The sequence below is a fragment of the Salvia splendens genome, chromosome 6 (assembly GCF_004379255.2).
Source record: "Salvia splendens isolate huo1 chromosome 6, SspV2, whole genome shotgun sequence".
NCBI lineage: Eukaryota > Viridiplantae > Streptophyta > Magnoliopsida > Lamiales > Lamiaceae > Salvia > Salvia splendens.
In genome coordinates, this window is record NC_056037.1 from 16,209,763 (window position 1) to 16,228,445 (window position 18,683).

At 37.7% G+C, this 18,683-nt stretch overlaps 2 protein-coding genes and 1 pseudogene across 3 annotated transcripts; 1 reads left to right on the forward strand and 2 right to left on the reverse strand.

The window, feature by feature from the left end:
• Positions 1 to 760: 760 nt before the first annotated feature.
• LOC121806704 (calcium-binding protein KRP1-like) lies at positions 761 to 1,499 on the reverse strand. The gene has a single exon (XM_042206826.1). It carries the CDS (start codon positions 1,314 to 1,316, stop codon positions 957 to 959), a length of 360 nt encoding a protein of 119 aa, XP_042062760.1. The 5' UTR covers positions 1,317 to 1,499; the 3' UTR covers positions 761 to 956.
• Positions 1,500 to 3,329: 1,830 nt separating this feature from the next.
• LOC121808877 lies at positions 3,330 to 10,410 on the reverse strand (annotated as a pseudogene).
• A 2,121-nt stretch (positions 10,411 to 12,531) lies between these two features.
• Positions 12,532 to 15,671, forward strand: LOC121807304 (G-type lectin S-receptor-like serine/threonine-protein kinase At4g27290). Of its 2 annotated transcripts, none has more exons than XM_042207520.1 (7): positions 12,532 to 13,823; positions 13,894 to 14,022; positions 14,103 to 14,230; positions 14,309 to 14,519; positions 14,601 to 14,838; positions 14,923 to 15,070; positions 15,152 to 15,671. In XM_042207520.1, the coding sequence occupies exons 1-7, from the start codon at positions 12,557 to 12,559 to the stop codon at positions 15,458 to 15,460; spliced, it is 2,430 nt and encodes an 809-aa protein (XP_042063454.1). In that variant the 5' UTR covers positions 12,532 to 12,556; the 3' UTR covers positions 15,461 to 15,671. The 2 variants fall into 2 exon arrangements, with proteins under 2 accessions (XP_042063454.1, XP_042063455.1); XM_042207521.1 differs by having other exon boundaries at positions 12,534 to 13,823; positions 14,106 to 14,230.
• The last annotated feature ends 3,012 nt before the right edge of the window (positions 15,672 to 18,683 follow it).

The following is an 18,683-nucleotide window of genomic DNA, read 5'->3' on the forward strand; positions in this document are numbered from 1 at the left end:
TGGTGAACTTTCCTAATTTTGAAATTTTTTTATCTGAATTAATTTTATTATTTCTGAATTTACATTGGTCTTATTCGATAATAACAATTTAATTATAACAAATAAATTTATGTAGTATAATTTACACTTTTTATTCTCCTACTGTTTGTATAGCTACATGCCGATATTGAAAATGTACTGTGAATTTTCTCAACTAAGAATTTCTAGTTTTGTAGCTAATACATCTATTTCTAGTTTTGTAGCTAATACATCTATTTCATGTAAATCGTAGTGGGCGAAGTGAAAAAAATCATTCATGCACGGTGTATACCAAAAGTCAATCTCTATCTTACGTAATGAATTTATAATAAATTGAAGTGACCTATTCAAGTACTCCCTTTCTCACATTCCAATTTTCTGTTTTAGTTCCTAGCATACTAGAAGTCTCAGTTCACTATTTCTGTAAATAGTACTATACATCATATTTTATTATAAACCAATATATGAAAATAAGACTCGATGCTAATACTAAAAGTCCCAATTCACTATTTCTGTAAATAGTACTCCCTCCGTCCTGCACTACTCACACATATCCTTTTGGGCACGGAGATTAAGGAATGAGTGATAGACAAAGTCAATAATTACGGCTGTAGGTATAAATTGTTACTAAAAATGGAAAGAGTGCAAATAACTTGGGACGCCCAGAAAGGAAATAAGTGCAAATAGTGCGGGATGGAGGGAGTACTAGACATAATATTTTATTATAAAAAAATAAGACTCATATTCTAATAGTATTTGTTATGATCAGACTTTATTGGGACTAAAAATCATTCAGAATCGATGAGTTGTTGCTAATGATCAGACTTTTCTTAGAACAGAGGAAGATATGTAGTGTAGTATGGTATAGTTTGGAATAATCTCCATTAAAAAGTAGTAGTCTTGAAGAATTGGGTAAAAAAGAAAAAAATAGATGACTACTACAAAGAAAAGTCGAAATGTTGGAAAGCCTCCTCCTCCTGCATAAGAGCCTCTTGAGACTGATCCATCAACTCCGGGCTCAATCTGAACATCAAAACACAAAATTCCATCTGATTCAGAGCGCCATCTCCGTCGAAATCCCCTTCCTTCAGCATGCCGTAAAGATCCTCATCCGACAATTCCTGCAGCCCCAAAAAGGCGGAATTCTTCTTCAGACTGTCGAATGTGATGACCCCCTTTTCGGAGTCCATCAATAACCGGAAACCGTTGCACAATTCCCCGAGCAATCCGTCGCCGCCTAGCTTCTCCGCCATCAGCGGCAAGAAATCGTGGAAATTAGGTTGATCGATCGAGGCCATTGAGATCAAATTCAATAAATTGGAACGAAGATCTGTGATGGTGGTATGAGGAAGGAGTTAATATATGATGAGAGAAGGGGGATTTGAAAGGCATGGGGAGGGAGGGAGGGTTTCGTAGAAGGGAGACATACACAGACAGCCAATTTTTGTTGAGGAAAAGGTCAGAGCGTAAGTGCTTACCAAGTCTAGTCTATTGGAAATTTCTGGGAAGCAAAGGGGGGGCTGCGCTTTGAGTTTCTGTGTGCCGGTGATATAATCGTATTAACAGTTTATTTTAAAACATTTTTCCATCCAAATAAACCCTTAGTCCATGTATTAATTGTAGATATTTTTAAAGTCCAACAACTATTAAATCTATAGTTTATGGACTATTTTTATACTTCACTCTAGTGTAAATATTAAATCAATACTCCTACTATTTCTACTAAACTCAAATTTTTAAGAATATTCCATATATTATGTCTATTTTACTAACCTAATTTGAAACTTTTTTTGGTTTTGTTTTAGTTCAAACTAAATATAAGTATTTTTTATATTATAAAATCAAAAATGACTAAATGAGATTAATTTTGAAGTATAATAAGCTAATTATCTACTTCATTTTAGATTTTTGTGTCCGAAGATGGTCAAGCTTTTAGATGTAGTGTAATTTTAATAGTACTACTAGTATTACTATATTTTTTTCTTTTTCGACAATTTTTCATAAATCAAATGGCAGGCATCAAACATGCATTGGGAAGAGAATTTTATGCTGATTTAAATTTGGGTAAATTGCCTCTAAAGTCATGCACTTTCACAAAAAGTTTGGTTTTTCCATTAAACTTTAAATGTTGCATAAAAAGTCATGAACTTTATCCTCGTGTGCCGATTTCTGGAGTTGGGTATTCCGGCTAAGCAATGTGATGATGTTTGCATTTATGCTGGCATGGAAGATGATTTTGATGCTTAGTGTGTTTATTCCCATTCCAGTCACTCTTCTTCCACTTCATTTACCCTAACCCTAATTTAAAAAAAAATCTCCTCCTTCCTCACTCCAGTGCCGCTGCCACCGCCTGCCCACCGCTCCGGCCCACCACCTGCTCCTCCCCTTCTTCTCTTTCTTTCCCCTCATTTCTCCATCTTCTTTCTCTCTTTCCCCTCCTCTATCTCTCCCACTCTCAGCCTCTTCGCAGCACCACCGCCGCGGCTCCCACAAACTTTATAAAAATTCAAGACTTTAGAGGCAATTTGCCCTTTAAATTTCCCTCTAAATGGAAATGGGGGATAGAATAACGAATTTTATTTGTAAATAAAGACTAAAATTTTATTTCATAACCGTCAGTCTAAAGTAAACAAAAAACCTATCTATGGCTAAAATAAATAAGCATTCGTCATATACTTCTCACAGATAACAAGGGAAACTTTCAGGAGGAGAATACAACAAATGGAGCAATTCAAAATTTGTGGATTGACTTGATTAATTGGCAACTTGAGAGGGTTATGGATGGAAAAATTCTAGTCTCATAAAATTCCAACCCAATTAGCATGTAATTTGAGTAGACGGTTGATCAGAACAAGATTTGTTAGTCCTAACTTGTTTGACAACTAATTTGGCACTTAACTCAAAATTTTGATCAAATGAATAATTAAATAAAAATGAAAAAAAATTTATATATCCAATTTTTATTTACATATGTATTAGTTTTTATTAATAGTATAATATATTTATAGATAAAGGAATCAAAAAATTCAAGTTAATGATAAGAACTATTCTAAATTCTAAAACATGTGTTTAAAATTTGTAGAACTGTATATATGTTTCATTTTGATTTTAGAAATATGCGATTAGATTTGTAAAATGTCAATATTCATCCAACATATTTTCATATTTTAAATCATTCAAAAGTCTTCTTATTGAATGTCATATTTTACTAGATTTGGATATGAATCCAAAGATATCAGACTACTTTTGGAGGTAATGAAACTGGAGACAACACATATCAAGTAGTAGAACTTTTGGACTTGCTAGAAATTTATTCTTCTTTTTACTATTTATTTAAAAAGAGCAATATCAACATTTGACACTTGTTTGCAAAAAAATTTACATAAATATATGAAGAATGTCTTCATCTGGCCTCCAACTCAGTAATGGTGATTGTTTTATTCCCTGACTCAACAAATGGTGAAGAAGTACCACTACAGCTTCAACTTCTTTCGATGAAAAAACCAGGCTCTTTTGGTTCGGGCAAAACTGCTCCATCACTTGCTAACATCGAAAACACCGATGGCATGGTTGGCCTATCGTCTGCGAATTTCTGAACGCATAATAACCCAACTTGCATGCATCTCTTCACTTCACTCCCCGCAAATGTATTCTTCAAACACTCATCCATCAACTCTATAATCTTGTTTTCTTTCCAAAGCAACCATGCCTGCCAAAATAATAACCACCTAATTAAGGTGTTAATTTGACATTGCATTTGTACATATCAAAATGACATCAAAGTATTAATAATAATACATGGCCCAAGAGATTAAGATAGTGATCTGTGTGTTCATATCCTCTGTTCTTTTTTCCACTAATTATCTCCAGCACCACCACTCCGAGACTAAAGATGTCGGATTTCATCGAGATCAATCGCGTATTCTTTAGCCATGTAACCACTGCATGAAATTATTGATCATAAGGCAACCATAGAATGTGACCAAGTAAAGTAGAAACTTACTATGTCCCAACAACTCTTTTTGTTCTCGCAAGAGATTGATCCTCTTCGAAAATTCTTGCTAACCCAAAATCTGATATTTTTGGAGTTAAATTTCCGTCTAGTAAAATATTGCTTGTGTTTGAGATCCCTGTGAATAATATCGTGATGGAGATATAGAAGATCCCTTGCCGTTCCCATAATAATATCGAAACGCTTAGGCCATGTCAAAAGTGTTCTCCGACTGTTATCTGACACATGTGAATGTTAACTCTTTGAAAGAGAATAAGATTTCACAAACAAAATATTAGTAAGACTTTACCCAAAACAAAATAATCGAGGCTTTTATTATCCAGATATTCATAGATCAACATCCTTTCCTCTTCTTCAACGCAACATCCCAAAAGTCTAACAATGTTTCTGTGTTGAAGTTTCGCAATCACCATTACTTCGTTTCTGAACTCTTCGAGACCAAGTTGTGAAGATCTCGACATTCTTTTGACCGCTTTTTCTTCACCTGATGGCATGTACCCCTGCTTATGCAAATAAACATGTCAAACTATTGTTTTTCTTCAACTTGAGCACTCTAATTTGATACAAATACCTTATAAACAGGACCAAAACCTCCATGTCCAATCATGTTTTCCATGGAGAAATTGTTTGTTGCTTGTATAATAGTTGCCATCTTGATAGTAGGTAATTCTACATCCTCATTATTCCTTTCTACTGCTAACAAAAAGAAAAAATTAATTAAAGCCTTGGGAGTTGCTTTGATCATGATACCTTATTTGTTACCTTGCCTCTTTCGTCTTGCCACGAAAAGTACACTTCCGTTGATAATGGCTGAGACGAAAACACCAGAAACAATTGATATCACTATTAACCTTGTAGGCCTTTTCTTTTCCTTCTCCTCCTCTAAACCCATGTCAAAATCTACATGTGAAATCCCCAATCAATGTAACTAGAGTGGATGTTCATGTTTTATAACTAAAGACCTCTCTCTCTTCATGGATATAAGTTCACACATGTTCTAATTTAGGCCAATTTCTACAGTTACATCTGTTTTTTTCACTCCCTAACAACACTTTATTTTACAAAATGTTGTTATAAGAGCAAGTAAAGAACTGGTTATCATGAAACTACGTACCTAGTTCAGATGTCGGCACACGGATGTAGATGTGTTGGTTATTATACGCTGAAGGAAGTTGCTTGGTATCGATGAGATCATCGAACCACATCAAGCAGCCAGTGCTTCCACTAGTAATGAAGGGATTAGCATAAGCAGTGCAATCACAGTTTTTTAAGCACTCGACTTTGCACTCATCAAGGCGCATGCTTGTATTCAACCAAAACCACGACATATCCGGAAACTTGACCCCAACAACTTGATGAAATCCATCTCCACCATTGCAGTTCAACGCTTTAGTTCTAGTGCATCCACCTGACCAATCTTGAAGGTCCCAATCCCTTTGGAACTTTGGCGCAAATCCTTTTAAACACTCGCATCTAATCCGCCTATCAGGTTTGCAGATGCAGTTAGGTCCACAGGTAGCATATTCGTCGCATGTATCGAGAGGAAACATGGTGACAAGATTCCACTTGTCTCTTCTGAGATTCATGGTATGGCACATGATCGCACCAGATGTATCTAAAGTGGCTCTGACCAGGAGTGAGCTCTGGTAGGGCTCTCCTACGGATATCATCCTCTCCTCCCTGAAAACAAACTCTGGTTTGTAAATGGCACTCAGAAATCTTTGAGCACCTGCATAACATATCCCGTTCCACTGTCCAAGCCTGTATTTTTTCCTTCCCCCTCTCAGAGTCACCATCTGAGCCAAGCCCCGGTTTTGGATCCTGTGAACGTATTCCCCAGGAGAAGGATCGTCCGTATTTCTCCACGATGTCAAATACCTCTCCACACCGGCTTCATTGTCATCCACTATCGCCATTCCTGGTATCAAGGTGTCAGTTGGATAGTCAAAACTCTGCCATAGGTACTCTTCTGTTGCTGTGCTCGTGTTGTCTACAAGAACCAAGTTTCCTGAGTCCAGGAGGTGTAAAACTGGATTTGAGGCCACCCTCGATGAATTCGCCAACCAGATGATACTTCTGCCACTGCTTATAACAAGACTTGCATTATCCGAAATCATCAAAACTGGTGGTGCTTGTGAGGGAGAGATGGGATGGTTTCTGTTGGCAACCCAGACTACAACATCTGGTGTGTTCTTGTACCATATTCCCAGGAATCTCATCAATGATTTTCCTGGCGAAAAAATGCCGATTTCGAAAACTTGGTTTTGAGAAACTAGAGTCTGCCCAAACACAAGCTTTTGATATGGAAAGAGTATGTGATGGTGAGCTGCTCCAACTGTTAAACTTAGAAAGGAGATTGTAATGAAAAAGATTTGTGCCATATTATAATCTGATTGCAGGAATAGCTTTGACAGCATCCTCATCCTCCCTTAGCTAATTATTTTTCTATTTTCTGTTGGTAGTCAAAATTGATTAGCAGTTTTCTTTCCCATGAAAAGTAAAATCAAACTATTGACTAACTTGCCAAAGTCTACATGATTGACAACATATTTAAATAAAATACAGTTGAATAACTCTTAATATTTTTCTTCATATTGCAATATTGACACGATTGGTCTACTATTTTACACAAATACACTAAATATAGCTCTGGTTATAGTTACAATTTTTTTCTACTTTTACACTATAGATAATGTTAATAATAAAATCTATACAAATGTAAAAGACAGAACTGGTTATCTGAGATGTATATTGAATACTACTTTACTTAATACTCATTATGATTTATGAAAATTTGAATAAATGATCAAAATAAGTACATAAGTCTGCTAAAAGTTTCATCTGTCTATGCCTTTGACATAACCATTAATTCTGAGTTAGGACTAATATATAAAAATTGAAAAACAGAAAATATACAGTTATGTTGAGAATGTTTGGGGTGTCCTTATCTGGCCTCCAAGTCTGTTATGGTGATTGTATCATTCTCCGACTCAATACGCCATGATGTACTACTTCTCACAGGGCTGCAACTTCTTTCCATAAAAACCCGGTCTCTTTTGGTTCGGGCAAAACTGCTCCATCACTTCCTAACATTGAAACCACTGATGACATGGTTGGCCTATCGTCTGCGAATTTCTGAACGCATAATAACCCCACTTGCATGCATCTCTTCACTTCACACTCCTTAAATGTATCATACAAACACTCATCCATCAAATCCAAGATCCACTTTTCTTTCCATAGCAACCATGCCTGTCACAAAAAATAACCACCCAACAAAATAACAGTAGAATTGATCCAAAATTCATGTGATTTCTCCCAACTAGTACAAATCTCTGCTTTCTCTACTTGAGACTACCTCATCTGGCCTCCAAGTCTGTTATGGTGATTGTATCATTCTCTGACTCAATACGTCGCGATGTACTACTTCTCACAGGGCTGCAACTTCTTTCCATAAAAAACCCGGGCTCTTTTGGTTCGGGCAAAACTGCTCCATCACTTCCTAACATTGAAACCACCGATGACATGGTTGGCCTATCGTCTGCGAAATTCTGAACGCATAATAACCCCACTTGCATGCATCTCTTCACTTCACACTCCTTAAATGTATCATTCAAACACTCATCCATCAACTCCAAAATCTTGTTTTCTTTCCATAGTATCCATGCCTGCCACAAATATAGCCGGTTAAGTTGTGTGAATGTGTGTGATTGTTCTTATCAATGAAAATGCATCTCATACATGGCCCAAGAGGTTAACAAAGTAATCCGAGTCTCCATATCCTCTGTTCTTTTTTCCGCTGATTATCTCCAACAAAACCACTCCAAGACTAAAGATGTCAGATTTCACCGAGTATTTCCCATCAATAGCATACTCCGGTGCCATATATCCACTGCATGAAAATATTGATCTCATAAGTCAAGTATAGAATATATTGAAGCTATTCAATCGCTAAAAGTAACCTTACTATGTCCCGACAACTCTTTTTGTTCTAGCAAGAGCCTGATCCTCTTCAAAAATTCTAGCTAAGCCGAAATCTGAAATTTTTGGAGTTAAATTTCCATCTAGTAAAATGTTGTTTGTTTTGAGATCCCTGTGTATAATCTTTAATCTGGAATCGTGGTGGAGATATAGCAGTCCCCTTGCGATTCCCATGATAATGTCATAACGCTTAGGCCATGTCAAAAGTGTTCTGCGATTGTAATCTACATTGATTGAACGACGTCCAAGTGTTAATGATGGATGCATTTTTTCTTTGAGATATAGCAATGTAAAAAGATGAAGAGTAAATCTAAGTGTACCAAAAACAAAAAGATCAAGGCTTTTATTTTGTAGGTATTCATAGATTAGCATCCTTTCCTCTTCTTCAATGCAACATCCTAACAGTCTGACAAGATTTCTATGTTGAAGTTTTGCAATCACCATAACTTCATTTCTGAACTCTTCAAGGCCCTGTGTTGAAGATTTTGACAATCTTTTCACCGCAACTTCTTCTCCTGATGGCATGTTCCCCTGCTTATGCATGTTAGTCTACAAGTATTGTTCAACTTCTGCACATTAGAACATTACCTTGTAAACAGTACCAAAACCTCCGGCTCCAATCTTGTTTTCAGTTGAGAAATTATTTGTTGCTTTCACAATCGTTGCCATTTTGATCACAGGCAATTCCAAATCCTCGTCATTGCTTTTTCCTGTGAAAAGGCATGAGGAAATAAGAAGTAAGTGCTTTAGTATTAGCTTGAGTTTATGCCTGACTATTATTACCTTGCCTCTTTCGCCTTGCCATCAAATGTAGACCTCCATTAATAAAGGCCGAGACGAGAGCGCCAGAAGCAATTGATATCAGTATTAACTTCATATGCCATTTCTTCTCCTTCACCTCCTCTAAACCCTTGTTAAACTCTACAGCCAAAATTACGAGTCGATGTAATTAGGAGTAAAGGGACATAATAAAGAGAAGAACGTGAAAGGTTATGTCGTTGAGATTGCATGCCATTAGTTCATTCTCTCTTGTCTAATCAACACTATATATAGCTTGTACTTTGTTTAACTAACCATCAGGTCCATCTCGTATGAAATGACATACCTAGTTCAAAAGCTGGCACGCGGATATACATGTTTTGCTTGCTATCTGCTGCAGTAAGTTGTTTGGTATCAATGAGATCACCAAACCACATCAAGCAGCCTATGTCTCCGTTGGTGATGAACGGATTAGCATATGCAACACAACTACAGTTTTTGGAGCACTCAGCCTCACACTCACCGACCCTCATTGTTGTATTCAACCAAAACCTCAGCACATCAGGATATTTAACCCCTCTAACCAGCACAAATCCATCTCCACCAAGGCAATTCATTGGTGTAGTTCTAGCGCATCCGCCCGACCAATCTTGAAGGTCCCAATCCTTTTGCAACTTCGGTGCATATCCCCTAAAACACTGGCACTTGATTGGCCTGTCAGATCTGCAGATACAGTTAGGACCACAGCTAGCGTATTCATCGCACGTATCTTGTGGAAATGAGATGACATGATTCCACTTGTCTCTCCCGGCATTCATGGTATGGCGCTGGAGTGAACCGGATGCATCCAGTGTAATTCTTACCGGAATGGAGTTCTGGTAGGGCTCTCCTATCGATATCAGCCTCTCTTGTTTGAAAACCAAGTCTGGTTTGTAAACGGAATTTGGAAAGCGTGTGCCACCGCAAAAATACATCCCATTCCACAGTCCAACTCGGTATCTTATTCTTCTGCCTCCTCTCATAGTCAGCACTTCAGCCAAGCCTCGGTTTCGGATCTTGTGAACAAACTCACCGGGAGAAGGATCATCCGGACTTGTCCATGACGTCAGATACTTTTCGACACCAGTGTCAGTATCGTCCACCATCGCCATTCCTGGTATCAAGGTGTCAGTTGGATGATCAAAACTCTGCCATAGGTACTCTTCTGTTGCTGTGCTCGTGTCGTCTACAACAACCAAGTTTCCCGAGTCCAGGAGGTGTAAAACTGGATTTGAGGCCACCCTCGATGAATTCGCCAACCAGATGATGCTTCTGCCACTGCATATAACAAGACTTGCATTATCCGAAATCGTCAAAACTGGTGGGGCTTGTGAGGGAGAGATGGGATGGTTTCTGTTGGCAACCCAGACTACAACATCTGGTGTGCTCTTGTACCATATTCCCAGGAATCTCTTCAATGATTTTCCTGGTGAAAAGAAGCCGATTTCGAAGACTTGGTTTTGAGAGATCAAAGTATGGCCAACAGCAAGCTTTTGATTTGGAAAAAGACTGCAATTATCATCTGCTCCAACTGTTAAACTCAGAAGGGTGGCCAAGGAGCAGAGGATTGTAGTGAGTGCCATGTTCAAATGCAAATTGGTATTGTAAACAGGGAGTAGATAAGCCTAAAATTGTGGTTTGAACTACAAGGGGCAGTATTGTACATTAACAAAAGTCCTAATCTGATCAACTCATGTGTTGATCTAGAATTAGTCATTAAATAAGAAAAGTTTACTGATTCCTTTTTACATTCAATCATTGATGGTAGACAATTGAAACTAAAAATATAACATATAATTGCTACACATCGATGTCAAGATAAAAACTGAAACTAGTATATAAGTCTCATGGGCCCCTCCTCCTATCACCAATTGGTTTTAGGATGGAACCCACAGATTTCTATCATGGTATCAGAGCGGGTCGCCGACGGTGGGTCAAATTTAACTGACCCAACAGTATATCTGGGCCGAAACCGAAAACATGACTGACCCATTAGTATATCTGGACTTAAAAATTTGGGCCAAGTGGTCCAACTGATCGAAAAAAATTGGGGCGATTGTCCAATCGATTAGAAAAAAGTCCAAAGGTTCACTTTGAAGGGTTTGAAAACTAAAAATATAACATATAACTGTCTCACATCGGTGTCAAGATAAAAACTGAAACTAGTATATAAGTCTCATGGGCCCCTCCTCCTATCACCTAGTATATAAGTCTTATGAGCCCCTCCTCCTATCACCAATTATTTTTAGGATGGAACCCATCAACCCACATATTTCTATCAACAACTATTGAGCCCGTTCTCAAATTATTTCGAGTAGTTTCACTAAGATTTGGGTCACCATAGAGGAAATGATCACATGATGAGTTATATTTCTTAAAACTCCATTTCTTAAAACATTCCTTCAAGTTACTATTTATCATATTTCTTACTCAAAAATAATACCTACAATCTTCCATCGGTTCACTTTAACGAGTTCCACTTTTTATTTCTTTAAATTAACAACGCAATGAATTAAGAACTTTTCATTTAAATAATGTACTGCTAATTAACTAAAAATTCCAAAAATAGCCTTTGCTGCCTTCGTTCGAATAGGATGAGGGTTGGACGTGGGGCCCTCGGTCACAAGCTCGGATACTGAGTTGCCACTGTCCAATGGGTAATATAACGGTTATATTCAGAATAATGGGATAAAATTTGAATTAAAAAATATTTTCCGTTTTTAAAATGAAATAATTATACGATCCAATATGAAGCACAATCGCAGAGTAGGCAAGTGAGTTTCACGGCAGCCTGTGGCTGGTCCGGGAAAAGGGCGTGGCGGAACAGCCCCCTCACCTTACCCCTTCCCGTAACTCGCCTCGAAGGGAATGCCTGCAATACGTCCCCCCCATCCCGTCTGCGGAGATTTGTAAGACTTATAAATAAGAGATTTGGCATTAAAAAACAACTTAAGTAAATCACAAGACTCCTTTAATATTTTCTCATTTATTTTTCCAGCATTTTACCGTGTTTTTTTCTACACAAAACCCTACTTCGAAAGCCTATGTGTATGGTGGACCTTTTTTCTTAAAAAATCATATTCACACACTCCAAATTTGGTACTATAAATCTAAATAATTAGACAAACACAACCAATAAATTCAAACCCAATTCCTGGACGAAGACCAACATTCAGGAATAAATCTAAAGTTAATAATATGATAATCTCGAATAAAATAAAAGAAATATTCCCTCTGTCTCATTCAAGATGTTCACATTTCTTTTTTAATTTGTCTCGCTCTATTTTTTATATTTAAAAATTAATCTTTCTCTTCTCTGACCTCATTAAAATATTCAATCATGTTTTTTTCTCTACTACTCTATTAATAACTCCTCTTAAATTTCTGTGTCATTCAAGCATGTTGACATCTTGAATGGGAATAGGAATTGAATCTTGTATATTCATGTCAAACAAAAAGCTCCAAGTGCATAAAATATAGACTAATTCAAAAGTTCAACAACACATTGCTATTTGTAATTCAATGCGGTCGCTTTTGTTGGCCATGACATGACAAGACAAGAAAATAAAATGATCCATCAAACATTGATCATATTGGATAGATTTTTCTACACTGAATATAACTGAATTTAGTCGTACTTTTTTACATTATTTTATTACGTGTCCGACTCTCATTTATATGGAGAGAGGACTTCAAACTGAATTACAACTACTACTACTACTATATTTCTTGGATGATCCATCTAAAATGGCGCCTTTCACTTTCACTGCTCTCCTCTTCTTCTCTTTACTTCAACCAACCTCACAGAAATCACTACTCCTCCACAACCAAACCATTGCCCCTGGCCAGACTCTGGTTTCCGAAACCCAAGTTTTCGAGTTTGGATTTTTCCGCCCCGGAAATTCCACCAACACCTTCTTAGGAATTTGGTACAAATCCATCCCCGCCACCGTAGTCTGGGTCGCAAACAGAAACAATCCCATCCCCGATCCCCACCGACCCGTCGCCTTCTCCATCTCCGCAAACGGCACTCTCCTCATCACCACAGTCGAATCCGTCATCATCTGGTCGGCGAATCCATCAGCAGCCGCGTCACGGCCGACTCTGCGCCTCTTAGAAACCGGAAACCTCGTCGTCGCGGATGAGTCCATCGGAGGAAGCGCATACTTATGGCAGAGCTTCGATTTCCCAACCGACACGTGGCTCTCCGGTATGAAGCTGGTAGACGATCGCGACCCCGGCGTTAGCACGAATTTGACGTCGTGGCGAGACTGGGACGATCCTTCTCCAGGTGTATTCGTTGCGAAGATCGAGAACGATGGCTTGCCTGAGATGGTCGTTTATGAAGGTCAGAGGAAAAAACTGCGGACTGGGAAGTGGAATGGCGTTTCTTTCAACGGCCTCCCTCGCTTCCGCACCTCTGTCTCGAAAGCTGAGCTGGTCTTCGAAGAAGAGAGATTAATTTCGCTGGCGATGCCTTATGAGAGCTCGATTATCATACGAGCGAGGTTGGACTTGTCCGGCTCGGTCTACCACTATGTCATGAACCCTGGGAGGGATAAGTGGAGTCCCGTGTATCCGTTCCCGCGAGACGAGTGTGACGAGTATGGACACTGCGGCCCCAACGGGTTGTGCACGGTGGAAAATTCTCAGCGGTGCGAGTGTTTTAAGGGGTTTGTGCCGAAGTTTGCAGACCGGTGGGGGGCTCGGGATTGGTCTGGTGGATGTCGAAGGATTAGCGCGTTGGATTGCAGGAGTGGGGATGGTTTTTTAGAGGTTAGAGGGGTGAAGAGCCCTGATTTGTTGAGTTATTGGTTGAATGCTAGCATGAGCCTTGATGAGTGCAAAGATGAGTGCTTGAAAAACTGTAGCTGCTCTGCTTGTGCTAATGTGTACATAACTAATGGAGGCACTGGCTGCTTGATGTGGTTCGGGGATCTCCTTGATACGAGAGAGCTTCCTGCAACGAATGGCTTGCAGAACGTGTATGTTCGCGTACCACTTTCACGTCTAGGTAACTAACTGTTTTGATTTTCGTAATACAAGGCCTCAGTAGTCACTCTGCTTGGCTACTTTGCTTGTAGATTCTACATCCGGTTTCGAGAAAAAGAAGGTGCCTGTTAGCTTAATACTAATCTCCATTGCTACTGGATTCGTTGTCTCGACTTTTATCAATCGAGCTTTGCTTTTACTCGCAAGATGGAAGAAACGAGGTAACGATGAATTGTATTGTGTTGTGTTGAAAACTCAACTAGGCCTTGAGGCATTAGCTCTTTTATATTTTCGTGCTTAGTAGGGCTGAAGAAGAATAAGGAGGATATAGAATTGCCGTTGATCAAAATGGCAACTATTCTGCAAGCAACAAACAATTTCTCCCAAGAGAAAGTGATAGGAGTGGGAGGTTTTGGTCCTGTATATAAGGTAACTAACATTGACACATTTGTCCAAGTTGAGCATTGCCTGTAGCAGACATCCTTATTTACTATGATGCTTGAGCAGGGGAATCTGTCGGGGGGAGAAGAGATTGCGGTCAAAAGATTGTCGAAAGCTTCTAGACAGGGTCTCGAAGAGTTCAAGAATGAAGTTGTGTTGATCGCGAAACTTCAGCATAGAAACCTTGTTCGGCTTCTTGGCTGTTGCATTGAAGGAGAGGAGATGATGCTCATATATGAATACCTAGAGAATAAGAGCTTGGACCGTTTTGTTTTTGGTGCTTCACAATATCCTTTTTCTCTGTTTAAATCCAATAAATTTATCCTAGTTTCCGATGTTGATAGTTGTTCATGTGCAGATCCGGATCGAAGGAAACTTCTAACGTGGCCTAAGCGCTTCGACATCATCATGGGAATCACAAGGGGAATGCTCTATCTTCACCACGATTCCAGGTTAAAGATTATCCACCGGGATCTGAAAACGAATAACATTTTACTAGATGCAAGTTTAAATCCGAAAATATCAGACTTTGGGTTAGCAAGAACGTTTGAAGAGGATCAATCTATATCTAGAACAAAGAGAGTAATTGGAACATAGTAAGTTTTCTTTCATCTCATCAAAGGACATTGGTAATTTCCATGGTAGCCTAATTAAGGAGCGATCAATCACTGTTTTTGCAGTGGCTACATGGCTCCGGAATATGCATTTCATGGGAAATTCTCAGTGAAGTCCGACGTCTACAGTCTTGGAGTGGTGCTGCTAGAGATAATAAGCGGGAAAAAGAACAACGGATTCCGACACAACGATCATCTTAGCCTCCTAGGCCATGTATTCCTCTTAGCTACAAATGTTTTTGCTACTGATTATTGAAAAGTGATTTTCAGTATACATTAAGCTATGTGGTGGCAGGCATGGATGCTATGGAAAGAGAAGAGGATTATGGAAGTGATGGACCATTGTTTGAAGGAAACATGTGATGAATCCCAGGTGAAGAGATGCATACATGTAGGGTTATTATGCGTTCAAAAATTAGCAGAAGATAGACCCATCACGCCGTCGGTAGCTTTGATGCTAGCCACTGAGGGAATGATCCTCCCTGATCCGGAAGAGCCCGGGTTTTTTTTGGAAGGAAGTTGTAGACGGAGCGATCCACAAAGTTGTACACGTCCACCAACTTCGAATGCCACAGTTACCATTACCGACTTGGAAGCAAGATGAGATTTGCTACTTTCATTGTATACTCAAACTTACACATCTGTGCAATATGTACAATTCATCTAATAGTAGCAAACTTGCTGGAAACAAGTTTAGGATAGCTTGAACATGGTGTTATGTTATCGCATTGTCTATAAAAGTCATCCAAGTATGATCAAATTTTAGTTTGTTCCACACTTTTAAAATTTGAATGAGAAATCATTGAGTTTGAAAATTTCTCAGTTGTCCCATTTGACACTACTACTTTAGTTTCGTAAGCTCAGAATGATGTGGTTTAGTAGTCCACGTCATTACGTTAATATACATTTACGTCACTATTTATTGACAACACTAAAATTTTGCATTCATGCACCAATTTAGCATCGAATTTGCATTCAGAACAATTATCATGAGACCATTGGAATTTTTGAAACTTCGTGATTTATCATTCAAATTTTGAAAGATACGAGACAAAACAAAATTTTACTAAATTCGTGATTTTATAGACAATCAATCCTAATAGCACGTTTTGTTAGGCATGAAAGTAAAGTTGTTAAAAAAATGATTACTAGAATTATGATTTCTAAGATTATGATTTTTCATAAAATGATTACAAAGAATATAATTGATGAAAAATATGATTTTCTAGAAAATGATTACAAATAATATAATTAATGGAAAATATGATTATTGCGTTCAGAAACATGTCATAATTTTAAAATTATAATTTTCAGTTATTGAAATCATTTCAATGAATCAAATACAATAAAATATATAATGAAATATTATACTCCCTCCGTCCCATAAAAATATGGGCAATGAGTATGACACGAAAATTAAGATAGAATTGGTAAAGTAAAATAGAGGAGGAGAAAAGTATGGTAAAGTAAGAGAGAGTAGAAGAATGATAGTTAAAGTAATTTTAGTGGATAGTGAGACCTACATTCTTAAATTGATATAACTTTCCAAAAATGGAATGCACATATTTTTGTGGGACGAACGAAAATGGAAAGTGCACATATTTTTATGGGACAGATGGGTATATAAATATATAGTCAAACATGTGGCGCTATAGATGATTACAATTAATAAAAATTAGCAGATTTAAGTTGATATCTAAGATCAGAGATCGTAGGTTTGAATCCTTAGAGACGTGGTCTTTAAATTTAAAATTCATTTACACATTAAAAAGAAATATTATGAAATCACTAATTTTTATCTAGTAATTGTCTTCAGTTAGAGGGAAGAGTGAGAAACAAATAGAAAGGGAAAACACATTTGAGAGAAACACAAATGAGATATTTGAGAAGTAGTGGAAGAGAACCGCTTAGTGGGAAAAGGAATACCTAGGTTTATAAGAGGAAAAAGAATACTTAAATTACTACATAACTTTTCCTGATTTTAGGAATTAGTTTCTTCTCGATTACCGGGTCCCATAAGAGCTGGAACTTCTGGTTGTTGCCGACAACACCCTCAGAAACATTAATGTAGATAAACGCCGATAAGTGGCGGATCCATATACTTGAAATTATGGGTGCGATATATAGTTAAATCGACATGGAGATATAACTTTTTTTTTATCGTTATCTCAATTTTTTTAGCAAGTCACTTTATTGTATATAAAAATAGATGATATTTAAGTGTTATTAGTTGAAAGATTTTTACTACAGAGTACTATTTAAATAGCGGTTCTTTTCTAATTGACAACTTATTTCAATTTTAAAATAGTTTTTAATATTTAAAATAAAAGAAATTGCATCATATAATTTATAAAATTTCAAATATGAACATAATTGAAAACTATAAATAATAAAGATTAGATTCAACTACACATGCTTTTATTGTGTAAAAAACAAATGAAAAAATCAACTAAGAAATTATATTACTCTATGTTTAATCGTACATTAGATAGATATTATTAATAATAGTAAATGCTTAAATTCAGTAATACGTAATAGTAAAAATTAAACAGTCAATAAATGCAAACAAAAATACAGACTAATAGCAATAAAAACAAAACAGTTAACAAATTAAAGCAAAAATAAAAGACTAAATAGCAAAAAATACACCCACCTAGGAGATTCAAACCTGGGTCTTATACTATAAAATATGAGTATTTTACCACTAGGCTATTCAACATTTTGGAGGTATAGTCGTACCCCCTTGTCCTTAACTCCGTCCGCCACTGACGCCAATGTCACTCCTCGAGGGTATACTTCCTTGACCCGGTCCTAGGCATCAACTTTTTGCCCTTGCCTTTTCCTTGACTTGTAGACATCTTGATCTCACTGATTTCATAGTCATTTGTGTTCCTTGAGTTCGAATTTGATGTCGTTTGACCCGGTGAACAGATTTGGTGAAGCAGCATGCTGGTCGCCCACCTACCTTTTTAGTTCGACTAATTTATTCATCTCCTTCTGTTGTGGATCGACGTGGTTGAGAATCTCGTCGGTATCCATTTCTCATCAAATGAATTTGAAAATGAAAAAGGAGGAAGTAAAAAAAGGAATGAATTTGACAGTGAAGTAGGGCTAGTATTAGTACTCCTTTCGTTGCATAGAAATAGACTAATTGAAGATGACACGAGTTTTAATGCGTAATTGGTCAAGAAAGAAAGAAAAAATGTTGAAATAATGTAGTGGATGGTAGGATCCATAAATGATAAAGTAAAAGAGAAAGAGAAAAGATTTCGATAAATGGATATGGACTATTTCTATGGGACTGACAAAAAAGGAAATTAAACCTAATTCTATAAGATGGAGGAAGTATATAATTTTGATTTTTTAAAAAATAAAATTAAAATTCGGACCCCTTACACCCACCCCCGCGGCTCGGCTTCTCGCTCGCAACAAGGGTGAAAAGCGTCCGCTCCGTCATCCCGCCCAACTTATGTTGCCATACCGGTCATGGGCGTCCACAATGGCTCGCGTTGCCCACCACCTCGTAGAGTGGCTCGTCGAGACTTTCTCTCGCCCTTTGTGGATGCTCTAAGAGCATTGACAATAGCACGGACTAGCCAAAAACACCTCCTGCCATATCATCAAAGACTTCCCACAACATGCCACATCATCAGGACTTCCCACAACCCAGTAATAGGTAGAGCTGACAATTTTTGGCACGACGCGATAACACGACACGAAAATATTAGGTATGTGTCAATGCTTATTGGGTTCGTGTCCTTATCATGTCGACACGATAACGACACGAAAATTTCGTATCGTGTTACACGTTAAGAAATAATATTAAT

What these genes read in the sequence shown, in the direction of transcription:
- LOC121806704 (XM_042206826.1), bottom strand. Translation starts at nt 1,316, where the DNA reads ATGGCCTCGATCGATCAACCTAATTTCCACGATTTCTTGCCGCTGATG.
- LOC121807304 (XM_042207520.1), top strand. Translation starts at nt 12,557, where the DNA reads ATGGCGCCTTTCACTTTCACTGCTCTCCTCTTCTTCTCTTTACTTCAA. An exon ending in CGTACCACTTTCACGTCTAG is followed by an intron (nt 13,824 to 13,893) that starts GTAACTAACTGT and finishes CTTTGCTTGTAG; the next exon opens with ATTCTACATCCGGTTTCGAG. An exon ending in CGCAAGATGGAAGAAACGAG is followed by an intron (nt 14,023 to 14,102) that starts GTAACGATGAAT and finishes TTTCGTGCTTAG; the next exon opens with TAGGGCTGAAGAAGAATAAG.